At 40.5% G+C, this 24,864-nt stretch overlaps 1 protein-coding gene across 9 annotated transcripts in view; it reads left to right on the forward strand.

Annotated features, from left to right (window-relative positions):
• Positions 1 to 24,864, forward strand: part of MTUS2 (microtubule associated scaffold protein 2) — a 501,163-nt gene that overhangs the window by 419,212 nt on the left and 57,087 nt on the right. The window contains exon 1 of one of the 9 annotated variants that reach the window (XM_037003917.2): positions 24,075 to 24,615. The exons of the other annotated variants lie outside the window; for them this stretch is intronic. Within the exon in view, the coding sequence (XP_036859812.1) occupies positions 24,562 to 24,615 (54 nt within the window). The 5' untranslated portion in view covers positions 24,075 to 24,561. Of the gene's footprint in view, positions 1 to 24,074; positions 24,616 to 24,864 lie in introns of those variants that run through there. 9 annotated transcript variants of the gene reach the window in all.

Genomic DNA, 24,864 nt, shown 5'->3' on the forward strand with positions numbered 1-24,864 from the left:
ATACCTCACCCCAGAGTCGGTGTTCATCCGCTATAGTAAATATGGCCACATCAGACCTGTTGAGCCTACTGTTAGGCTTGTGGGGGAGCAATGTTAGGCTGTGGCCCATGTGGTTCTTTTCAGGGCCCAGGAATTAAATGGGGAGATGAGAATGACCACCAGCCTTGCACTAACTTCTGCCACTCCTTCTAGGATACAGTAGGGTTTGTAATTTACTGTTTACCTGGGCTGGGAGCGGGGAGGGGAGGGACACCTTCGTGGAATGCTGCTTTGACTTTCCTATGAAAACAGTTCTTACTCCGCAGGCAAATAAACTTTTCTTTCTAATGTTAGGCTTCTGCCAAATGAAGTTGGTTTATGATACTCTTTTTTCTTCACTTCTCTGCAATCCTTCCAATAAATACTTGTAAACATAAACCTAAACTTTGGGAGGGAGGGAAGGGCATTCAATGCATGTCCTCAGCTTGACATCTTACATGAAGAACCGGCCTCTCCCTCTTAGCACTTCGGCTCCTAGTAGTCACTTCCTTCTCCAGCTTCCCTGTGAGCGCTGCTTCCAGTGACAGCGACCTCCCCGGCGTGCTGCTGGCCAGCCCTGAAGGATCTCTCTCAGTCCTTATCTTGAATCTCTGCTGATGATTTAGGTCAGGCCTTAATTCTGAAGACTCTACTTCCTTAGCTACTGATTAACACCCTCTTCTGATTTCCCTTGTTTTCTACCATTTCTTACCACTTCTTTTCTCTCTCTGTTTTTAAGACTGAGCTCCTCTTCCTGAACCCCTCCCTGGATAATCCTGGCCTGGTAAGCACGGGTACTGGAAAGGCTCCTGAACTCTAGCCTTAGCGTCCCAATCTGGACCCCCAGCTTCCTGGTGATCAGCTCCATCCAGTCACCAGGAACCTCAGTTCAGTGGATCGCAAACAGTGTTCATCAGTTTCCTGCCGTACCTTCGCCTCACTTCATTTATTCTGTTTAATTTGGGCACCCCAGTTACCTGAACGAGGAAACCGGTCGCCCTCTGTGATGGTTAATCGACTAAGGCCATGGAGCGCCCAGATATTTGCTCACACATTACCCTGGGGTATGTGTGAGGGTGTTTCTGGATGAGATTCACATTTGACAGGGTGGGGGTGGGCCTCATCCAATCGGTGGATCCAGAACAGGCTTTAACTCAAAAAAGGCCAAGCAAGAGAGAATTCCTTCTGCCTGCCTGCCTTCCGGCTGGGACATTGGGTTTTTTTTTTCCTGCCTTGAGGCTAAATCTGAAGGATCGGCTCTCCTGGGTCCCCAGCTGGCAGACAGCTGATCCTGGGACTTCTCAGCCTCCGTAACTACACTAACCGGTTCCTCATAATAAATCTCTTTGTATGTATACAGTGTATATGTACACATATGCATGTACATACATTATACATATATACTATACATTATATAACCATGTATATGCATATATGTAGGAAACATAACATATGTATAGGATTTATGTAACTGTAAATATATCCTATTGGTTCTTTTTCTTTGACTAATATGCCCCCCTTGCCTTATTCCTCTCTATTTTTTTTCTCATAAATATAGACACTTGCATCTATATTTATCTTTCCAGGACACTTCATCCATACTCTGTCTAGTACGTCTACTGTCTCAAGTCTTGATTGCTTCACAGACGGAGCTACCTAAAATACCAGTCACCACGTCCTTTCCTATTAAAAATATTCTGCAACTCTCAGAGTCACAGGGTGAGCAAAATAAAGGGCAAACTCCTTGACTTGAGATTCAAAACCATCATTTGTTCTCTGCCTGCCTTCTTAGGCTCGTTCCTCTGCATACAGGTGGCATTTTAGCATTGCCGATAGAGCCGCGGGAGTCTTCTGGCTGCTTTTCCCTAAACTGAGGCCACGTAAGTGGTAGATTGAATTCTGTGCTGACTCCTGAATCAGCCCCATGCCTTGTCAGTGTTTCTGATCCACTTCTAGTGTTCAAACCTAGATTATGGACAGAATGAGGAGGGATAAAGATTGGGTGCAGAGAAGATGTGTTTACCTTTTTCCCCATGGGCTTGTCCTCAAGAGAAAACAGAACAGACAAGGCAAAATATCTAGTCAGTCTCCCAAAAGAAGGCCTGTTAAAATTGTGTTATAAGATAAATGTCAAATAAACAGAAAAGCTGTCAAATTTCCTTCTGCCTTCCTGAAAGCCCATTCTCCCGGAATCCTTACTTAACTCCCAAGTGAAGTCACTGGAGACTAAGCTCTATTTTTAAAAAAAGTTTACATATAGTTATTAAGACTCTAGAAGCTTTTCTTATGGTTCGCCATTCATATATTGATTATAGATGTAAGGGCTTCTGATCTTTCTTTAGACACTGACCAATACATCTTTAGTAGCTTTCCATATTTCCAGGAAAAGAAAACAATCTGCATATATTAAATGAAAGAGTAAAATTGTCTGTTTTCCTGCCACTGGGAAGTCATTTAATATTCTTAGGAAATTTCTGACTAATTCATTTCATTTGAATAATCACTTATAATCATGTTAAGTAGCTATGGCTTAAGCATTCTGACTTGCTTCTTAATTAAATTATTTTACCAGAACGTATATAGAACTTCTCAGCTTTAAATCATACTGACAACCCCTTCTTGACTTCTTTATTATCCTAATATGAGGGCTTTTCAAAAGTTTATAAGCATCACAATTTTTAGAACAAAACCGTCCAGTTCAGTCCGGTTTCTCACTTGTCATAACAGAAACCCAAATTATAACAGCACAGTCCACCCAAAAAAGCTACTTTCTGAAGTTCTGCATTTTAATCGTACAGAGTGTAAATGACTTATAAAACCTTTCAGAAAAGACTTGGCATGTTTAGTAATGAGAGAGCAGAGCCATCACCCAGCAGGTGAGCCACGGCAGTGGAGAAGGTCGCCATCAGTGACGTACGTCTCTGGAAAACACTGTTCTTTTGCATGTGAAATACTCCAAACTTATGGAAAAGTGTAAAGAATTGTATAATGCCAACTATATGCTAATTCCCTATGCTTAATAAACCTTACCATCTTGCCATATTTGCTTTAGATATTCTATTTTAAAATAAATGGTTCAGATAAAGGTGAAGCCCCCCTAACTTCTCCATGATCCTAAGACCATCCCTCCCAAGAAGAGACCACTCTGCATAGTTATTTATTGTCGCATCATAAATTGCCACAAAGCACAGCAGTTTACGTCAAGAGACTTTTATCACCTCATGTAAGTTCTGTGGGTCAGGTTTCTGGAAAAGACTTAGCTGGCAGAAGCTGGTGGTTCTGGCTCAGCCTCTCTCATGAGACTGCAGCCAAGCTGTGGTCTGGAACTGCAGTCATCCCAAGGTTCCACTGGAGCCAGGAGCCCTCTAAGCTCACCTACCTGTTGGCAGACCTCAGCTCCTCACTGGCTGGAGGCCTCAGTCCTCACTGTGTGGCTCTTAAAGCACCCTGGGGCTGCTCACTACATGGCAGCTTGGCTCTGCATCACAGCAGTAGCTTAGAGAGAGATCCCGAATGGGATGCTAAAGGTAGAAGCCACAGTCTTCTATGATGTAATTTGGAAGTGACTTTATCTTGACTTCGGCCATATACCATTGATGACGCAGAGCAGTCCTAGTACAGTGTGGGACAGGACTATCCAGTGGTGTGCGACCAGAGGGGGGGTATCACTGGGGACCATCTTGAAGGCTGGCTACTGCAACTCCAACAATGTCTTTGTATTTTTAGGACACCAATATTTATAACATGAGCAATTAATAACATTGCTTTTGGAATGTTCTTTGATCCATATAAATAGCATACCGTATATATATCCCGCATGCTTTTATTTTGAGGTGGTTCCATGTTGGTCTCATTTATCTATTTTCTCTGCTGTATGGAATTCTACTGTATGATTATACCATAATGTAGATATTCAGTATTTAATAAAAAGATACCTTGTTCTCATTTTCTCACTTTGAAAAATGAGCTGAACATTCTTTTTTTTTATTAAGGTATCATTGATGTACAATCTTATGAAGGTTTCACGTGAACAACATTGTGGTTACTACATTCACTCATATTACCGAGCCCCCCAATACCCCATTACAGACACTGTCCATCAGTGTAGTAAAATGCTATGGAGTCACTACTTGTCTTCTCTGTGCTGTATTGTCTTCCCTGTGCTCCCCCCTATATTATGTGTGCTAATCATAATACCCCTTAATCCCCTTCTCCCTCCCTTCCTGCTCATCTGCCCCACCCACTTTCTCTTTGGTAACCGCTAGTCCCTTTTTGGAGTCTGTGAGTCTGCTGCCGTTTTGTTCCTTCAGTTTTTCCTTTGTTCTTATACTCCACAAATGAGTGAAATCATTTGGTACTTGTCTTTCTCTGCCTGGCTTATTGCACTGAGCACAATACCCTCTAGCTCCATCCATGTTGTTGCAAATGGTAGGATTTGTTTTCTTCTTAAGGCTGAATAATATTCCAATGTGTATATGTACCACGTCTTCTCTAGCCATTTATCTTTTAATGGACACTTAGGTTGCTTTGATGTCTTGACTATTGTAAATAGTACTGCTCTAAACATAGGGATACATATGTCTTTTTGAATCTGTGATCTTGTTTTCTTTGGGTAAATTCCTAGGAGTGGAACTCCTGGGTCAAATGGTATTTCTATTTTTAGTTTTTTGAGGCATCTCTATATTGCTTTCCACAATGGTTGAACTAATTTACATTCCCACCAACAGTATAAGAGGGTACCCCTTTCTCATCCTCGCCACTATTTGTTGTTCCTTGTCTTTTGGATGTTGACCATCCTAACTGGTGTGAGATGATATCTCATTGTGGTTTTAATTTGCATTTCCCTGATGATTAGTGATGTGGAGCATCTTTTCATGTGCCTGTTGGTCATCTGAATTTCTTCTTTGGAGAAGTGTCTGTTCATATCCTTTGCTCATTTTTAATTGGGTTGTTTGCTTTTTGGGCAAAACTTGAGGTATGTGAGTTCTTTATATATTTGGGGTGTTAACCCTTTATCAGATGTGTCTTTTATGAATATATTATCCCATACTGTAGGATCCCTTTTTGTTCTGCTGATGGTTTCCTTTTCTGTACAAAAGCTCTCTAGTTTGATGTAGTCCCATTTATTCATTTTTGCTTTTGTTTCCCTTGCCTGAGCAGATGTGTTCAGGGAAAAATAGCTCATGCTTCTGTTCAAGAGATTTTTGCATATGTTGTCTTCTAAGAGTTTTATGGTTTCATGACTCACATTCAGGTCTTTGATCCATTTTGACTTTACTTTTGTGTATGGAGTTAGACAATAGTCCAGTTTCATTCTCTCCCATGTAGCTGTCCAGTCTTGCCAACATCAGTTGTTGAAGAGGCTGTCATTTTACCATTGTATATCCATGGTTCTTTTATCATATATTAACTGGCCATATATGTGTAGGTTTATATATTGGCTCTCTATTATTTTCCATTGGTCTATGGGTCTGTTCTTGTGCCAGTACCAAGTTGTCTTGATCACTATGGCTTTGTAGTAGAGCTTGAAGCTGGGAGTGTAATTCCATGCCACCTGTCCCCTCCCTCCTGCACCTGCTTTATTCTTCCTTCTCAGAATTGCTTTGGCTATTTGGGGTCTTTTGTGGTTCCATATGAATTTTAGAATTTGTTGTAATTCATTGAAGAATACCATTGGTATTTTGATAGGGATTGCATTGAATCTGTAGATTGCTTTCGGCAGGATGGCCATTTTGACAATATTCATTCTTTCTATCCATGAGCATGGGATATATTTCCATTTATCGGTGTCTTCTTGAATTTCTTTCATGAGGGTCTTGTAGTTTTCAGGGTATAGGTCTTTCACCTCCTTGGTTGGGTTTATTCCTAGGTATTTTATTCTTTTAGATGCAGTTGTAAATGGAGTTGTTTTCCTATTTTTCTTTATGCTAAGTTCATCACTAGTGTATAGAAATGCAACAGATTTCTGTCTATTAATTTTGTATCCTGCAACTTTGCTGAATTCAGTTATTAGTTCTAGTAGTTTTGGAGAGGATTCTTTAGGGTTTTTTATGTACAATGTCATGTAATCTGTAAACAGGGACAGTTTGACTTCTTCCTTGCCAATATGGATGCCTTTTATTTCTTTGTGTTGTCTGATTGCTATGGCTAGGCCCTCCAGTACTATGTTGAGTAAGAGTGGGGAGAGTGGGCATCCTTGTCTTGTTCCCAATCTTAGAGGAAAAGCTTTCAGCTTTTGAATGTTAAGTATGATGTTGGCTGTGGGTTTGTCATATATGGCCTTAATTATATTGAGGTATTCACCCTCTATGCCCATTTTGTTGAGAGTGTTTATCATGAATGGATGTTGGATTTTGTCAAATGTTTTTTCAGCATCTGTTGAGATGATCATGTGATTTTGTCCTTTTTGTTGATGTGGTTGGTATATGATGTTGATGGACTTTTGAATATTGTACCAGCCTTGCATCCCTGGAATAAATCCCACTTGATCATGATGTATGATCTTTTTGATGCATTTTAAAATTCAGTTTGCTAATATTCTATGGAGTATTTTTGCATCTATGTTCATCAGGGATATTGGTCTGTAATTTTCTTTTTTTGTGGTGTCTCTGCCTGGTTTTGGTATTAGAGTGATGCTGACCTTGTAGAATGAGTTTGGAAGTGTTCACTCCTCTTCTACTCTTTGGAAAACTTTAAGGAGGATGGGTATTAGGTCTTTTCTAAATGTCTGATAAAATTCAGCAGTGAAGCCATCTGTTAGGGGGTTTTGTTCTTAGGTAGATTTTTGATTACCAATTCAATTTCATTGCTGGTAATTGTTCTGTTCAGATTTTATGTTTCTTCCTGGGTCAGTCTTGGAAGGTTGTATTTTTCTAGAAAGTGGTCCATTTCTTCTAGATTAACCAATTTGTTAGCATACAGTTTTTCATAGTATTCTCTAATAATTCTTTGTATTTCTGTGGTGTCTGTAGTGATGTTCCCTTTCTCATTTCAGATTCTTTTATGTGTGTACACTCTATTTCTTGATAAGTCTGGCTAGGGTTTTATCTATGTTGTTTATTTTCTCAAGGAACCAGCTCTTGGATTCATTAATTCTTTCTATTGTTTCATTCTTCTCGATTTTATTTATTTCTGCTCTGATCTTTATTATGTTCCTCCTTCTACTGACTCTGGGCCTCATTAGTTCTTCTTTTTCTAGTTTCATTAATTCTGAGTTTAGACTGTTCATTTGAGATTGTTCTTCTTTCTTGAAAGAGGCATGTATTGCTATATATTTCCCTCTTAGAACTGCCTTCACTGAGTTCCACAGAAGTTGGGATATTGAGCTGTTGTTTCATTTGTCTCCATATATTTCTTGATCTCTGTTTTTATTTGGTCATTGATCCATTGATTATTAAGGATCATGTTGTTAAGCCTCCATGTGTTTGTGTGCTTTTTTGTTTCCTTTGCACAGTTTATTTCTAGTTTCATACCTTTGTGGTCTGAGAAGCTAGTTTGTACAATTTCAATCTTTTTGAATTTCCTGAGGCTCTTTTCATGGCCTAGTATGTGATCTATTCTGTAAAATGTTCTATGTGCACTTGAGAAGAATGTGCTTTTGAGTGGAGTATTCTGTAGATGCCTGTTAGGTCAGTCTGTTCTAATGTGTTGTTCAGTGCCTCTGTCTCCTTACTTATTTTCTGTCTGGTTGATCTGTTTTTTTCGAATGAGTTCTCTGTTAAAGTCTCCTAAAATGAATGTATTCTATTCTATTTCCCCATTTAATTCTGTTAGTATTTGTTGCACATATTTGGTTGCTCCTATATTGGGTGCATAGATATTTATAATGGTTATATCCTCTTGTTGGACTGGCCCCTTTATCATTGTATAATGTCCTTCTTTGTCTCTTGTTATTTTCTTTGTTTTGTAGTCTATTTTGTCTAATAGAAGTACTGCAACTCCTGCTTTTTTCTCTTTATTGTTTGCATGAAATATCTTTCCATCTCTTCACTTCTGGTCAGTGTATGTCTTTGGGTTTGAATGAGTCTCTTGTAGGCAGCATATAGATGGGTCTTGCTTTTTTATCCATTCTGTAACTCTGTCTTTTGATTGGTGCATTCAGTCTATTTACAGTTAGGGTGATTATTGATAGATATATACTTACTGCCACTGCAGGCTTTGGATTCATGGTTACCAAAGGTTCAAGGACAGCCTCTTTACCATATATCAGTCTACCTTAACCCACTTATTACTCTATTATAAACACAGTCTATGATTCTTTTTTTCTCCCTTCTTTTTATTCCTCCTTCACTCTTTATATGTTAGGTGTCATATTCTGTACTCTTTCTGTATCCCTTGACTGACTGATTTAATTTTGCATTTATTTAGTAATTAATTGGTCTACTTCCTTTATTGTGGTTTTATTTTCTCTGGTGACAGCTATTTAGCTTTACAAGCACTTTCATCTATAACAGTCCCTCAAAAATACACTATAGAGATGGTCTGTGGGAGGTTAATTCCCTCAATCTTTGCTTATCTGGAAATTGTTTAATCCCTGCTTCAAATTTAAATGATAATCTTGCTTGGTACAAGTATTCTTGGTTTGAGGCCTTTCTGTTTCATTGCATTAAATATATCATGCCACTCCCTTCTGGCCTGTAAGGTTTCTGCTCAGAAGTCTGATGATAACCTGATTGGGTTTTTGCTTTGTATGTGATCTTTTTTCTCTCTCTCTGCCACTTTTAATACTCTGTCCTTGTCCTTTATCTTTGCCATTTTAATTATTATGTCTTTGTGTTGTCTTCTTTGAGTCCCTTGTGTTGGGAGATCTGTGTACTTCCATGGCCTGAGAGACTATTTCCTTACTCTGATTGAGGAAGTTTTCAGCTATTATTTTTTCAAAGACACTTTCTATCCCCTTTTCTCTCTCTTCTTCTTCTGGTACCCCTAGAAATGTGAATATTGTTCCATTTGAGTTGGTCCCAGAGTTGTGTCATTATTGTTTCATTCCTAGAGGTCCTTTTTTCTCTTTGTGCCTCAGCTTTGTATTCCTGTTCTCTAATTTCTATTTCATTTAACATCTCCTCGACCTCTTCTATCTGCTTGTAAATCCCTCCATTGTATGTTTCATTTCAGATACTCTATTTTTCAAAGTTGCTATCTCTTTCTTGAATTCGTCCCTGAGATGTTGAATATTTTTCAGTAGCTCCATTAGCATGTTTATGATATTTGTTTTGAAATCTTTATCAGGAAGATTGGTAATTTCAGTTTCACTTAGCCCTCTTTCTGATGTTTGGGGGATTTGGGGTTGAATAAGGTTCTTCTGCCTTTTCATAATCTTACTGGTTAGTGTGGAATAATAGCTTTGTGTAGGTGGCCTCCTCTAGTGCCCAGAAGCTCTACTCTCTGGAGCTTCCAGCACCTGGAGTGATGTTGGGGGTCACAGGCACATGGTGCCAGTGCCTGCCAGGAGGAAATAGCTCTTTCCTGCATCCCAGCCACAGTGGCTGCCTCCACTGCCAGGGCCGGTGAGCTGAGCATGCAGGGAGCAGCCTCTTGGATATGCCCCTGTAGATGCCGTAGGCGGGGCTGCCCTGCAGCTGTCCTGGTGCGATGGCGGAGATCGCAGGTGAGTCGTGCTGGTGCCTGCCAGATGACAGAGCTCTTTTCTGCTTCCCAGCTGCAGTGCCTGCCTCTGCTGTCAGGGCCAGTGAGCCCAGCAAGCAGGGAGCAGCCTCTGGGTTAAGCCCCTCTAGCTGCTATAGTCAGGGCTCCCCTCTGGCTGGCCTGGCTCAATGACAGGGGCAGCGGGTTTGTGAGCCAATGGTGTCTGGGCAGAAAGAGCAGCAGGCTGTGTGTTGTGGTGGGGGGCCTCGGGGTTTAGTTGCCAGCCAGGGGGATGGAGCACCTGAAACTCAAAGTTCTCAACCTGCTGGGCGGAGTGCGACAGGACGATTTTATCCACCTGTCCTTTCTCCTGAGCAGCAAGCTCTGTGCAATCCTTGCCTCTTTAGCAGCCCTCTTACTGTTGGGAAGTCTTTCAAAGCTCCCACCTTTCTTTTGTCCCAGAGCAGCTGATTGTGGGTACCTGTTCTCCACAAGCAGCTGGAATCTCAGTCTCTCTGAGCGTTCTACCTGTCTTTGCTTTCCAACCCCTCTAATCTCCAGATCATTGTGCTGTTACGGAAAATACTGGAAAACCTGGACTGGATCACTGATGGAAGAACCAAGTGGTACACAGAGGTCTTGGAGTTTTGAGGTTTATTTCGCACTGACGGGCTCAGAGGGGAATAATCTCCCAAGGTCTTGGCCCTGAGCACAAGCAAGGGGAGCAATATATATTATTTTGATATGTGGCATTTCGGCATGTGCACGGCAAAAGCGGAGTCTGGAGGAGGGAAGGAGGGAGCTGGGAGGGCTTTGCCAACTGGAGGAAAAAAGCGGTTTGCTGACCTTGATGGCTGGCTGTGTTGAATATTTTTCTTATCAATGCAATGTGGGTTCATGTTCCTGGAGTAGATCTCCAGGGCTGCGTATTTAGCAGTCCTGGGCTTCTAGTCCCTCCCCACTCTGTTTCTCTTCCTCCTGCTGGTGAGCTGGGATCAGGGGAGGGCTTGGGTCCCACCGGACCATGGCTTTGTTACTTTAACATTTTCCATAAGATCTTCTCTTTGCCCAGATGTAGGCTGTCTGATGCAGTCTTCCTTCTGGTCACTCTTTTAGGATCAGTTGTATTTGCTGTATTTTCCCATTATGTGTGGTTTTTGGATATTTCTGCCTCACTTCTCACACTGACATCCTTTTTCCTTGAGTTGAACATTCTTAAACCATCTCAAACAGGAAAGTTGAGGTCTGCCAACATATGAAAATATATACCTTTTCTCTAAGGTGTATATTTACAAGTGGCATTATTGAGTCAAAGTGTGTATATATCTTCAACTTTCCTTATATTGCCACATTTTGGTTCAGAATGGTTGTAATATATATAAAGAACTCATACAGCTCAACAACAAAAAACAAATAACCCAATTAAAAAATGTACAGAGAATGTGAATAGACATTTTGCCAAAGACATACAGATGGTCAACACAGGAAAAGATGTTCGGCGTCACTAATCATCATGGAAATGTGCATCAAAACCACAATGAGGTATCACCTCACACCAGTCAGAATAGCCACTGTCCAAAAGACAAGAAATAAATAACAAGTGCTGGTGAGGATGAGGAGAAAGGGGAGGGAACCCTCACACACTGTGGGTGAGAATTTAAGTTAGTCCAGCCATTCTTAAAAGCTAGATGGAGATTCCTCAGAAAACTAAAAATGGAAATACTGCATGACCAGTAATTCCACTTCTGGGAATTTACTCAAAGGAAACAAAAATCCCTGATTAGAAAAGATATATGCATTCCTATGTTTACTGCCACATTATTTACTATAGCCAAGTTATGGAAGCAACCTAAGTGTCCATTAATATATGAATGAAGAAGATATGGCCTCTGATATTCCTGGGTTCCTGGCTTCCTTCCATCTTCAAAGCCAGTAGGCATCCAGTTTTTCTCTTATCACATCTTTCTGACACTGACTCTCCCGCCTCCCTTTTCCACATTTAAGGACTAGTAATTTTACTGGCCTTTCTGGGTAATCAAGATAGTCTCTCTATTTTAGGGTCAGCTGATGAATAACCTTAATTCTAACTGCAACTTTAATTCCTCTTTGCCGTACAATATAACATAGTCATAGATTCTAGGGATTTAAATATAGCCATCTTTCAGGGGAAGGAAAGCATTATTTTGCCTGCCACAATCTTCAATGCTCTAGGGCAATTTATAGAATCCTGGAACTATCTGATCATTGAAGGTTTGGTAGAAGGCCATGGTGAAAGTAGCTGGTCTGATGCCTTTTTTGTGTGGTATTTGTTTAATAATTCTTTGAGTATCCTCTGTGGAAATTTGGTCTATTTAAAACTTCTTTCTGATGGGCTAAATTTTGGTAATGTACATTTCTTTAGAAAATTATCCATTAGTGTAGAATTTCAAACGTATTTGTGTAAAGATATGCAACTAAGCCTCTTGTGATTCTCGATTCTCTTTTTTCCTGTTTCCTCTTTGTCATTTCATATTTGTTTTTGGCTTTTTTCCTGCTTTATCTCGTCTTGTTCAAGTTAACTGGCAGTTTACTATTTAATTAACTTTTTTCAGTTAAGTCTACTGATTTTCTATTCTCTACTTCATTAATTTCTGGTTTTGTCTTCATTATTTCCTTCTGAGTGCTTTCTTTGGATTTATTTTGTTGTTGTTTTCCAGGGGTTTTTTTTCAGCTAGGTATTTAAGTCATTTATTTACATCCTTTCTGTTTTTCAGGGTAGTTATTTATATCTGTATAGTTGACATACGGCATTATATTAGTTTCAGGTGTGCAACGTAGTGGTTTGACAATTATCACAAAATGCTCACCATGATAAGTGTAGTACTTTCTTTCATTTTTTTACTTATGAAAGCATTTCCTGCTATGAGTTTTCTGCTGACAAATGATTTAAATGTATCCCATACATTAGTATTTTTGTTTTTTGGTTTTACTGGATTTTTTCAATTCTTTAATTGCTATTTGTATTTTTACTTTCACCAAGGAATTGTTTAGTAGGAGGCCTTTTAAATTTTTCAAATGGGTGAACTTTTTGTTTTTAAATTTGGTTAGCAATTTATATTTTTATTTCTTTGGTTAATAATTTCTATTTTTTTTTTTTTGCATTATGATCAAACAATGTTGTTTGTAGTATTTCTAATTCATGAAACTTTCTGTTGTTTTCTTTGTGATCCATTTTTATGAATGGTTCAAAGGCCCTTGAGAAAAAGGTGCATTTATTTATATTAACAAAATATAAAACTTAATACATATCCATAATACCTACCTAATTGTTTATGTTTTGTTTGTTCATCCACTTAATCTGTCTGGAACCAAGAGTGGTAAAACTCTTGCATAAAGTTTGTTGCTGTGTTATTTGGAGCATAGATATTTTGAGTGTTACATCTTCATTGTAAATTTGGTGTTTAGCATTAAAAGATGCCCTTCTTTGTTGTGTTTAACACTTTTTTGGCTAGAATTCTTATTTTTTGTATATCAGAATTGCTACTCCTACTTTTTTATTGTTTCCATTTTCCTGGAATACCCTTATCAATTCATTGTATTTTGCCTTTCTGAATCATTTTGTTTTATATGTCTTGAGGATATAGCATATAGTTGGTTCTTCCATTGCGAGACAAATTGAGATTCCTTTTCTATTAATTGGGTAATTTAGCCCATCAGCTTATTATATAGATGCTATGTTTCATCTCAATTCTATCATAATGTTTTATAATTACATGTAATATGTTACATTTGCTGTTTCTCTTTCTAAATGTATGTTTTTTGTTCTTTAATTTTAAGGAATGGAATTTAGGAACATTTTATTTTTCTCTTAGTGGTCATCTTTGTACTTACACCTTTCGAATGTCTGGAGCCCCTGGTTAGTTAACCTTTGACCATCTGGTTTGCCAGTTTATAATTGAATCTTACTGCCTACACAACAACCAATGAGCTTATTTTCTTCATTCTTTCTTCTCTCACTTATCAGTGTTTCTATTTGGCACAATATATAACATTTGTATATTTTTCTTCCAGTCTCATTCTCACGTTTGTTTTAGTCTTAGATCTCTTTATAAATGCCCACATCAGTTTTTCTGCTGAAATTTTTCTTGTCATTTCTTAGTTGAGTGAAGCTTATAGTCTCACTCATTTCCTCAAAAAAGACTTCTAGGTACAAAATTCTCTATGTCCTTGTGTGTCTCAAACTTTCTCTTGTAGCCTTGATATTTGGGCAGCTTAACTTTGTAGAAAATCCTTGTTTCACATTTTCTTTCATTAAGTTGTTCTTTGTTTATTTTTAAATGTCACATCTTTGTTGTCTTGCTCTGACTGTCTACTACTTCTACTTTGTTATTAGGTTATGTTATACCACAGATATTAATTTTTGTTTGTCTGTTTTTTACATTTCTGAATTCTAACAGATTTAATAGGCTACATCCTGGAGGTACTAAATCTCGGCTAATTTTACTAAGTGGGCCCTTTCAATATGGAAATTCGATTCTCTGGAAAGTTTCCTTACATTATACTTCTTAAGTACTAGACCTGTTTCCATTGTTTCATTTTTCTTTTTCAGGGAGTCTAATAACATGAGTAATAATATTTGATTTGTTTTTCATTTTAATATTTTCTCTGTAACACTTCTTTCTTTTTCAAATTCTATGTTCTTGGTTGTTTTTCTACCTTTTAAAATACTTATTAAATTTCATTTCAATTTATCTTTCCTTGAGTACCTTGCAATTTCATCTTCATTCCTGGGATAACTGCCTTTTTCTTCCATTTTGAAATTCAATCAGCTCCCTTTTTATTTCCTGCTCTTTGTCCATTTCTTTTCTTAGTATTTGCATTTCTCATTGAAGATCTAGTTTTTCATATCTCCAAATGCTAGTTTTAGTATATTTAATTCATAGTTTTTGTAGTTTTCTTTTGATTCATTGTTTTTTTCTTGGATGTAATTCTCATCACTGGAGGTGTGTTGGACCTTATTTTATGATTCTTTGTTAAACTCTGTTTTGTTAATTCATTTGTTTCTGTTCATTTTCATAAGTTGGGCTGCTTTTCAAGATGCCTGGTTTGGTGACTTCTTCTGTCAGTGTAGCAAAGTCCAGATTCTTTAGTGGATTTGGAGGTGAGCAGAGCTAGAGAGTTCTGCCTTCTGATTTTCGGGACTCTTTTGTCCTACAGGACCCTAAGTTTCTTTTCTCCTTCACCACCTAATTGCCATAGGGCATTTCTCCTTTCCTCTTTGCTGTTTTTCTTCCCCAGAACCTCTTTATTTCAAAGGCTGCCACTTTAAACCATACATACCATTGAATTCGTTGTTGAGCGACCACACTTGAATCTACTAGGAGACTTCCATCATACTTTCATAATTAAAGTGGACTTACTAGCCCTGTTCTTTTTCTTTTCCTGTAGTTTTTCTTACCCAGTTCTTCCTCAAAGAAATATCTTCTGGAAAGGCCATGAGATGAGAAATTGCTTTGGGTTTTGGTGGCTTTCATTTTTTTTACTTCTGATGAATTTAGGCGTTCTATATCCTTAAGCTGTTCTGAGGAGGTGGTTTTAATGTATTTTAATTTTTCTTTATTGTTGTTCTTTATTTATTTTGAAGAAATGTTTGGAGATAATATTGAAGACGTAGGTAGACTCTGTTGTTGTCCTTTCTCTTTTTAAAATCTCAACTGTATCTGCGGAATGTCCCTTCTTCTTTTTTTAAGACATTTGTTTGTCCCTTTTAACTTTTCTCTTTGATCTGAGCCACTCTTTGGCCTTTGTTCATTTATTTATTAACCCAATAAATATTTATTCAGTACTCCTGTATGCTAGGCACTGCTCAAAGTGGAGAATGCAACAATGACCAAACAGTCAAAGTCCCAGTCTAGCTGGGACTACATCCTACTAGAAGGAGACAAACAACAAACAAATAAGCAGATTACGGCAAGTGCTTTGGAGAAGAACAAGTTAGGAAAAATATGCAGGGAGTACTGGGGAGGTGACAGTATATTACAAATTTACATAGATAGTTAAGAAAGAGCTTACTGATAAGGTGACAGTGGTTAGGGAACAAGGTATGGATATCTGGGAAAAGATACGCCAGGCAGAGGTTCACTAGGAAGAAAATGGCCAAGGTGGAAAAATACTTGACACGTTGGAGGTACAGCAGGAGGCCAGCGTGGCTGGAGTACTGCAAGTGAGGGGAGAATACTAGATACTGGGATAGGACAGGTAATGGAAAGCCAGTTCAGGAAGGGCCATTGAAAGGACTTTGGCTTTAGTTCTGCATAAGAAGGGAAGCCACTGTAGGATAGAGGATGGAGAAGGACATACTCTAACTTTTATTTCTAAAATTTCTCCTAGTGTAAAGTGTTGATAATGGACTGGAGTCGGGGGCAAGGGTTGGAGGCCATTGCCTCAGTCCAGGGGAAATACGTTGGCAGCTTGGACTGGGATGCTTAGAGCAGAGGTGTGAGAGGTGCTCAGATCATGGATCTCTGTGTTGAAGGTAGAATTTACGGGATTTGCTTCTGGATTATATGTGAGATTATAGTTCATTTATTATTTTCAAAGAACTACGGTCACCTACACACTAAGTGTAGCCTTTCTGCAAACATCAGATGTAATGATCAGTTGTGGGACACCTACCATTTCCTTCTCTGAAGTGGTAGCTTGTTTGAGAAATATGTGCTGCAGAATAAAAGCTCCATAGAATCACTGGTTTGAGACTGTGCAACCATTTGGAATGAGCGTTGCTAATGATGTTATTTAATGATAGACTCACACAGATAAATGGCCCAAGTCTTACTGTTACCAAACCAGACAACTCTGGGTCTGCTCATTTGGTAACAAAGCCAAATGCTGGCATGAGGATATCGAGAAAGAATGAGGTCATTTCTTGCAGGGTGCCATGCAAGGAGAACAGGTAGCTGATGCTCCGGGTCCCAAACTTCCTGCTGTCTTACAAGCAAAGGTTTTTAAAGGCAAAACTATGGGAAAGGGTTGCAGGGTGTGTGATCAGCTCTTGCCCACTTTTCTGAATGGTCAGTAGTGAGGTGATAGGTTATCTTCAGGAGTCGCAGTCATCAGTCTTCTGGCTTCACCCAGTCTGGGGTGTCTACGGGCTTGGTGTCATGAGAAGGCCATTCTGGTGGGGGGGTCTGGGTTCCTGTAAAACATCTCAAGGATATGTGAGTCAAGAGTTTATCTGTGGCCTTGAGAGGGAACTAAGAGTCCTGTATACTGTAGCTGTTTAGTTTGTTTTACTTTGGTGTGCAAACTCTCATTTTCTTTCATCTCTGAATACTCAGTCTAATTCCCACACTCAGGGTCATGATTGAGGGACTTGGGCTTCTCTTCATTAATAAGAAGTCTGAGGGGTTTCTTACCTGTGAGGTTACATGATCATCAATGGAAAAAAGAGAAGGAGAGAGAGGGAAAATGTAAAGTGGTTCTGAGTCAGCCTTCTTCCACTCTTACATCATGAGGATAATGATGGGAAGTGGCGCCCTGAAAATCTTGTACTTCAGAGCTCCAAGTCACAAGAAAAGCTTGGGCGTATGTCCGAGCAGTTTCTGGGTTTGCTTCATGTCTTTGCAGCTGGGCCCGAGGATTACTGTTCTTCAGGGATTTTTAACACCCCCCAAATGTCAGAGCAACATCTATGTGGTTGCTTGTTAGCAGGGTCTCTGTGTCCTGGTGACTTTAACCAGGGTTAGTGCCCTCAAGCTTTAATGTAGTTACTCAGTATTTACTGGTACTATGCGTGCCTGGCGCCCTGCTGAATGTTAATGACATAGTCGTATCGCAACAGGCAGATGCGGTGACTGCTCACCAGATAGAGCTGGTGACTTAAGAGGAAGAGAGGCATTAAACAGATCAAATAACGATTCAATTGCTGTGTGGTGAGCAAAGGAGGAGAAGAGGTTTCTAGGAGAACCTTAACCTGGTTGAGGGGTTGGGGACCAGTCTTAGCAAAGGTAAGAAGCCATATGCTGAGATGAGTGACATAGTCCTTCCGTATCTACGGTGATCTCAGTCTGTTCTTGGGTGGACAACTGCTTCGTCATAGTAGAGGAAGTAAGGAGGATAGAAACACCAGAAATTAGTCATAGACACCATTCCAGTGTCCAGAGCCTTTCATCCTCTCTTAATGGCAGTCACGTGGTTGGTTGATATTCAGCTAACGGTCCGCCGTGATCATCCTTCTCACCTAATACACGTTGAATGGACAGATGCACTTTGGTGCTTTGCCGACTGCTTCCTGTTTCTGTATCTGATTCTACCCATCAGTTATCCGGTCTTGTCCAGTCTAGTTTTCCAACTAGTAAAGATCATTTTTAATTGCATATCTCTTTCTTGAAAGTAGTCAGTTCTTCTGAAAATAATGCAGAAACTTGTTATCTCCTAGTAATCATCCTAGTCACTGATTTAAAAGGAATAATGAAAGAAAGGTACTGTCAAAGACTACTAGCCTAGAAAAAAAGATTGTCCTGTATAAGTAGCAACCTTCCTTCTCAGGTATTACAGAAAACTGGTACTTTCATGGTGTTCTTTTGACAAGTATTTATGAACAGAATTGTACATGTCATTTTAAAAAAAAAATTCTAATAGTCTAAATCCTGGTTATTACATCAAAGGTGCTGCAGAGCATCTAATACCTGCATATATATTGTCTATAACCACCAGTCTCTTCCAGTTTAGAGATTTGGGGTTTGTATTTTCCCTTTCCAGCCCATTCCCACCTCATTAAAATTCCTAGATGGATCGTGCTTGGTAAAAGTTACGCGTATTTTCCTGGCGATCCCCTTTGCTAAAATCCAGGGCAAGAGCTCTAACTCATATTTCAGATGCATGGAAAAAGGAGGGGCATGCACAGTGGAATCCAAATAAACAGATGGTTGCCTTGACGATCTGTAAGAGGCTTTTTCATGATCATTTTTCATGGTTTTCTTTTGTGGCAAAGATGCGGTTTTTACGTATTGGCCTCCTACAAAGGGATCCATGATTCACAAACGGCTTGAAGCACCAAAATGCCTCTGCCAAGCAGCCCCACCTTTACTCAGTTCGACCCTTCCAAGAGCCCATCCTGAACCACTTCAGGACATGGTCACCGGGACCTGTTCCCAAGGCAGGTTGCCAGTGTTGTGGGTGTGAACACTACAGAGGCACAGCAAGGGGGCCATGATATTAGCAGGGAGACAGATAGAAACAATTATTACACGGAGCAAAATGTGATTTACACCAACAAGTGTACAGAATGTCATGAAATCACTGAGAAGACAATCCAACCTAAATGGGAAGATGATCAGGCAGAGGAGGTGAGGTGGCGCTGACCGCGACTGGGCAGTGGGGACAGGAAGAGACTTGAGGCTGACAGGGGCGAATGTGTTTGGGGGCTGGGCAAGGGATCCCAAATTTAAGGAAGACAAAGAAATGGAAATGGTAAAATTAAACATTGTCACAGTGACTTACGCACATAGTTTCTACTGTGTCAGTTTAGTTACTTATGTATTGGTTTGTAAATGTACATTTAAAAAAAATACCAGTGGAGGCTTTGTTCCAAGTTCTGAAAATGTGGGGCAATTTCATAAATACAGTTGAATTTTCTTTTGTATTTGCACATGCTCAGATCCCGTATCCAGATTATAACACCAAGTTACAGTTATGTAGGTCTTACGGATAAAAAGGCTCAACAATTGTAATGCAATTAGCAAAGCGCAGTGGCTAAGCACATAAGCTTTACAGTCAGATCTGAGTTCAAGACCTCACTCTGTCATTTCCTCGCTCTAAGTACAGATAACAGGTTGTACAGTCTCTGCACCTCATTTTTCTCATCTGCAAAGTGGAAATGATAATAGACCTTACTTCACGTTGTTTTGTGAGAGTTAAAGGAGATGCCACGTGCAAACCCCAAGCACAGTGCCTGGCATCTGTTAATGATCAGCTGATGTTCACTGTTAGTTATTATTGCTCCGAAGCATGGTGTTTGAAAGGTTTTTTCTGAAGAGATACACCAGTAGACCTTCATATAACTTTTCTAAACGCTCATTCCTATTCCAGTGCAAGAAAATGCACCAGGGTTAAAAACCATCTCAAATGGTTTTAAATATTAGGAACCAAAATGGCTCAGATTGCATCAGCCACTGAGGTCATGCTTCTTTTTATGCCAAGTGACAATAGTCTAAACCCCATTCTGTGTGCCTTCAACAGGTTTGTTCTTTTTTCAGATGTTCAAGCACTGCAGGGATTCCTTAGAAAATCTTTATGTCAGGAGGAACCTCTCTACCTGGCCCTTGTCTTGCCATCATGTTACAGAGCCCAGTTTATCTCCCTCAAAGTGAGTTTCACTTAGCATTTTTCAGCCCCCAAAGGCCCCAGAGAAGGAGCCTCACCTCTCTCACGCCGGCCCAAGGCCCTGTCTTCAGGAGCCCCTGCTGAGGGCATTTTATCTGTGGAAAGGATCACTTCCTTCCATGAAAAATTCACTGCTAAAGACAAGAAACAGGTCCCGGATTGTGGTATCCGATTTCCATTCCCTCCTAGAAAGAGCCAGAGCTCCTGGGGAGAATGGCTGGTCCCAGGTCCATAGTAGGAACTATCCAGTAGGAGCTGAGGATACCGACTGTGTCAGACGGTGAGGAAGGCGGACCAATCAGGATGCGGGGGCCTATCAGAAGGCACTCCCATTGGCCAGCCGTGACATCACTGACCCTCTAAAACGGATAATAAATGCAATGGATTAAACCATGTCGTGTACATCAACATGAAAACATGAGTTTATAATGATGTTTCGGCGAAGTGAGAGAAAGCAAGCAAGCACCTCACTGCGTGCCATTGCAACATCAATCTTTATTCAGAAAATTGACACTTAAAAAGAAAGGCTTAAGCATTTATCTTGTCTTTCCTGTATAATGTGTATGGCAAGGAATTGAAATCACCGTAATTGATGACGAAAAATTTTTTCTCATATAAAAATTCTAGCTCATGAACGCAAAAGGATAATAGAATCAGAAGGTCATGTTGTGAGTCCCAGTGAAATCATTGATTCGGGTAATAATCATTAACAGACGTCATCAGATGAAAGGTTGATGGGGAACTTTATAATGGAGGAGAGCTGCCACCCCTGAGCCGGTAAAGCTCCACTGAAAATGAAACACCCGGACCTGTGCCTCCTGAGGGGTGTAATACGATGCTCACATCACAGCTGAGATATGGTTGCCCAAGTAAACTGACCCTGAGTTGCATCCAGGCTCTAGAACTAAATTCCATTTCCAGGGATGTAGAAGTAACTGACATGAAACTGCAGGGAAGCAAAGAGGCAAATCTAGAATGTGGGACATGCTACAAGCCAGCTGACCCAGTTTCTGAACAAGTTACTGGCACGGGGGAAAAGGGGGTCGGGGGGACTGCTGTTGATGAGAGAGGCAAAGGAGATTTATCATCTGATGTACTAGGTGGTATGGGTCCTGATTCACAAAAACCAACTGGTAAATAATTTTCTTGTGAGAAAATTATGAGAAATGTTGAGAAACCAGGGAAATTTTGTTATGGGCTAGGTACAAAATGCCAAGGATATGTTATCAGTTTTCTTTAGTGTTCGAATGGCACATAGTTATGTAAAAACTTTTGGCGATGCATACTAGTGTATGTAGGGCTTTGCTTTCAAACATGTTAGCAAAGAAAAAAGAAAAGGGGCAGGTGAAAATAAAGTGACAAAATCTTGATAATTGCTGAATCTGGGTGATGGCAGTATTTTTTTTAAGTTAAAAAAAGGATAGATGAAACATGTGGAAACCTCTTGGTAACGGTTGAAACTGGAAATGGGTAGTTGAAGGTGCTTTTGTATTTATCTCTTTATTTTTGAGTATGTTTAAAGGTTTTTGAACTTGTAAAGAGCACGGATACAGCACAGTTCTAGGACATTGGTACATTTCTCAAAGCCTGGGTTCTTTGCACTGAGATCTTACCGTGCATGCAATTTCAGCAGCTCCCTAAAGGATGGACTGAACCAGCCCCAGTTGAGCACTTCAGTGCCCTGCGTGCACCGGAGGAGAAGCCAGATCTCATCTTTCTTTGTTGAGCCCCCTCCAGGCTCACCTAATTTCCTGTAGGCAATGGTGTGACCAAGCACTCTCATTCATTACCCGAGAACAAGCAGGAATTTTCTGGTACATGCAATCTAAATCCTAATTTGAAAGAAGCATTTCCTGAGGTACAGAAAGACCATTCTGTCCAGGAGAGAGAGCATGCTTTACAACACTGGGCAGAGAAGTTGAGCTCAGAGCCTCCTCACCCCCACTGGCTCCTACCACAATAACTCTACTCTATCTTGACTTGATAAGATGCCTGTTGTGCAAGGACTGTCTGCCTACAGCTGAATGCGAGCCACGCTTTTTTTATTTTTAACTGTAGCAAAATACAAATGACATAAAATTCACTGTTTTAGCCATTGAAGTATACAGTTCAGTGCATTCAGCACGTTCACATTATGTGTAACCAATCTTGGGAATTCTTTTTACCGTTCACAACTGCAATTTGACTACTCTTGGTACTGTATAAAAATGGATTCATACAGTATTTATCTTGTTGTGACTAGCTTATTTCACTTAGCCTAATGTCCTCAAGGTTCATCCATGTAATAAGGTGTCAGAATTTCCTTCCTTTTTAAGGCTGAATAATATTCCATTGTATGGATAGACCACATTTTGTTTACTCATTATCAGTCAATAAATACTGTATGAACCCACATTTATACAGTGCCTAGAGTAGTTAAATTCCGTTTCTAATGATAAAAGGAATTCCCAAGATTGGTTACACATAAGGCGAATGTGCTGAATGCACTGAACCATATACTTCAATGGCTAAAATGGTGAATTTTATGTCATTTATATTTTGCCACAATTAAAAATAATCGCTCCTGCCTCTTGGCTACTGTGAATAGTGCTGCTGTGAACACGGGTTTGCCAAGGCACTGCTTCTCCAAAACAAAGTTTTTCTCCCAAGGTTTCAAGAGTCTCAGGAACAGCTCTCAGAGCAGGTTCAAGCTCAAAGCACTGTGAGCTTTTCTTCCTCCAAAGGGTGTGCCATGCTCACTGCCTGGAAGGCAAGCCTGTGTAAGAAGGAGGCAGTTCTGCAGCTCCTGACATGGCAGAGCCCAGGCAGTGGTCTCTGCCTTCCCCCACCACACTTAATTTTAAGACAATAAAATTAATACATGTGGCAAGCGGGTAAAAAGTGGAAATTTGCTCTCTCACCCCTATTTCCCATGGCTGCTCTTATATGAACAGTGTGTATTTTTTCCAAAGGCTTTATTCTAGACACATGCAAATATATATAGGTATATAGTTTTATAAAAGCTTTGTGTTTTATAAAAGTTTATTTTCCCACTCAACAGTGTATCATCTTTCCATATAGTGGAAAGGTATTGGGTACTTAGGGTATTTTCTATTTCTATGCTGTTACAAAAAATGCTAAATTGAATATCCTTGTGCATGCATACACACTTGCATGTTTATGTGAATATTATTGTAGGATAGAAGTGGAAATGTTGGGTCAAAGTGTGTGTAAATTTAAAATTTTGATAGGAATTGAATATAAACAAATAAACAAATAAAATTTTGTGTAAGTACAGCCATATTGCCTTTCTAAAGAATTAAGCTAATTTACTCATAAGCTTTAAAGCAAGACTTGAGCTTATTCTTTCAAGTTTAGGGCAAACATTCCAATCTGTTCTAACTTGATCACCAAGTATCCTTGTCCTCTTACAAGCAAGTTTAAAATTAAAATCTGCTTGGAAAATCTCAGGTTAGTAAAATTACCTCATTTTAATGACTATTGTCTGCTTACAGTCTTAAAGCAATCTAGTGGGCAAAGATGTAATTGTATATTTCTGCAGATGATAAATTTCAGGATTTCTCCTTTGAGTTATCAGGAAATGTAAAGTTAACCTCATAAACCTTTGCATCTTTTACTCTCAGAATTGCATACATATATTTTTAAATATCACATCTCTTTTGAAAAAAAAAAAACTTTTGCCCTCATCCCCTTCCCTGTTTCCCTGTTTGATTTTTAACTGTTTGAAAAAATACAAATTGCCTGGAAAGATCAAGTCCTCTAAGGCTTTTATGCTCATATGCCCAATAGCAGTCTCTGCCCCAAACCCAAATTTAATTATCTAAGCCGCTTGAACGGTTTAAGTCAGCCTAGGCGAGTGATTTCACAATTATATTTCAAATATAAAGACTTCATCAAATAAGGCAAATTTGTTCGTGGCACACAAAATTGAAAGAGCCATCGGTGGTCCCCATAGGCAGCCAATGCCCTGAGACGGGCGGGTGGGGCGGCGTTACGTGGGAGAAAGGCCGTGCACAGCACGTCTGTAAGTATGATTTTACTTCTCAGGAAAATAGAAGGCCAGCGTTTGAGCAGAGCCAAGACCCTGTCGGGGGCGCTCGGCGCAGAGCAGCCCCCGAAGACCCGGCCCCTCTGTGTCTGCTGCGTCCTCTGCAGGCGTGTCTGCACCGCGCAGGGGCGCATCCCCCCCGGAGGAGGGCTGGGAGCGGCCGGCTCCGGGGGGAGCGGGCTGGCGGTGCTCCCGAGGAGGTGGCGGCGGGGAAGCCTCGCTCGATTGTTCTGCGGCTATTGATCCGCCTCCCTCCGAGGATCCCAGTGGCTCGGTGACCCTCCCTCCCGCCGGTCCCCTCCCTCCCTGGCGCCCGCCTCCCCTCCGCGGTGCACGATCCCGACGCGGCCGCGCGGCGCTCTTCCTCCCTGGCCTCGGGCTCCTGGAATCCTCAAGTTATTAGGAGAAATAAGGTAGCCGAGGGGACCACATGGAAGTTGTGACGGCTCCCGGCGGCGCACCCCTTTCGGCCGAGCACTCCCTCGCCCTGGGAATCACCCGCTGACACGTTGAATGAAGGAGGGCCCCTTGCCAGTCAGCCTGCCGGGATGGGCCACTGCTGGTGCAAGCCTTATTACTGCCTCCCGTGCCTGGACAAGACGGTACTTTGCCTCCCCTCCCCCTCCCCCTCCTCCTCGGACAGGGCAGACAGGAAGCCTGAGCAGCCCGCTCTGCCCCTCTCCCTCGCGTGTGTGCGCCGTGTGGGTGAGCAGGGGCCTGCCTGACCGGTTCCAGTGTGCTGATTCGTGCGTGGTGCTCGCAGAAGCACCGGCTCTCACGCACTCTGCGGTGCCTTACATAATTCCGTGTTCCTGCAGTCCCCGGTGTAACTTGCGTTTTCCTGGAACAGC

The sequence above is a fragment of the Manis javanica genome, chromosome 1 (genome assembly GCF_040802235.1).
Source record: "Manis javanica isolate MJ-LG chromosome 1, MJ_LKY, whole genome shotgun sequence".
Classification (NCBI taxonomy): Eukaryota; Metazoa; Chordata; class Mammalia; order Pholidota; family Manidae; genus Manis; species Manis javanica.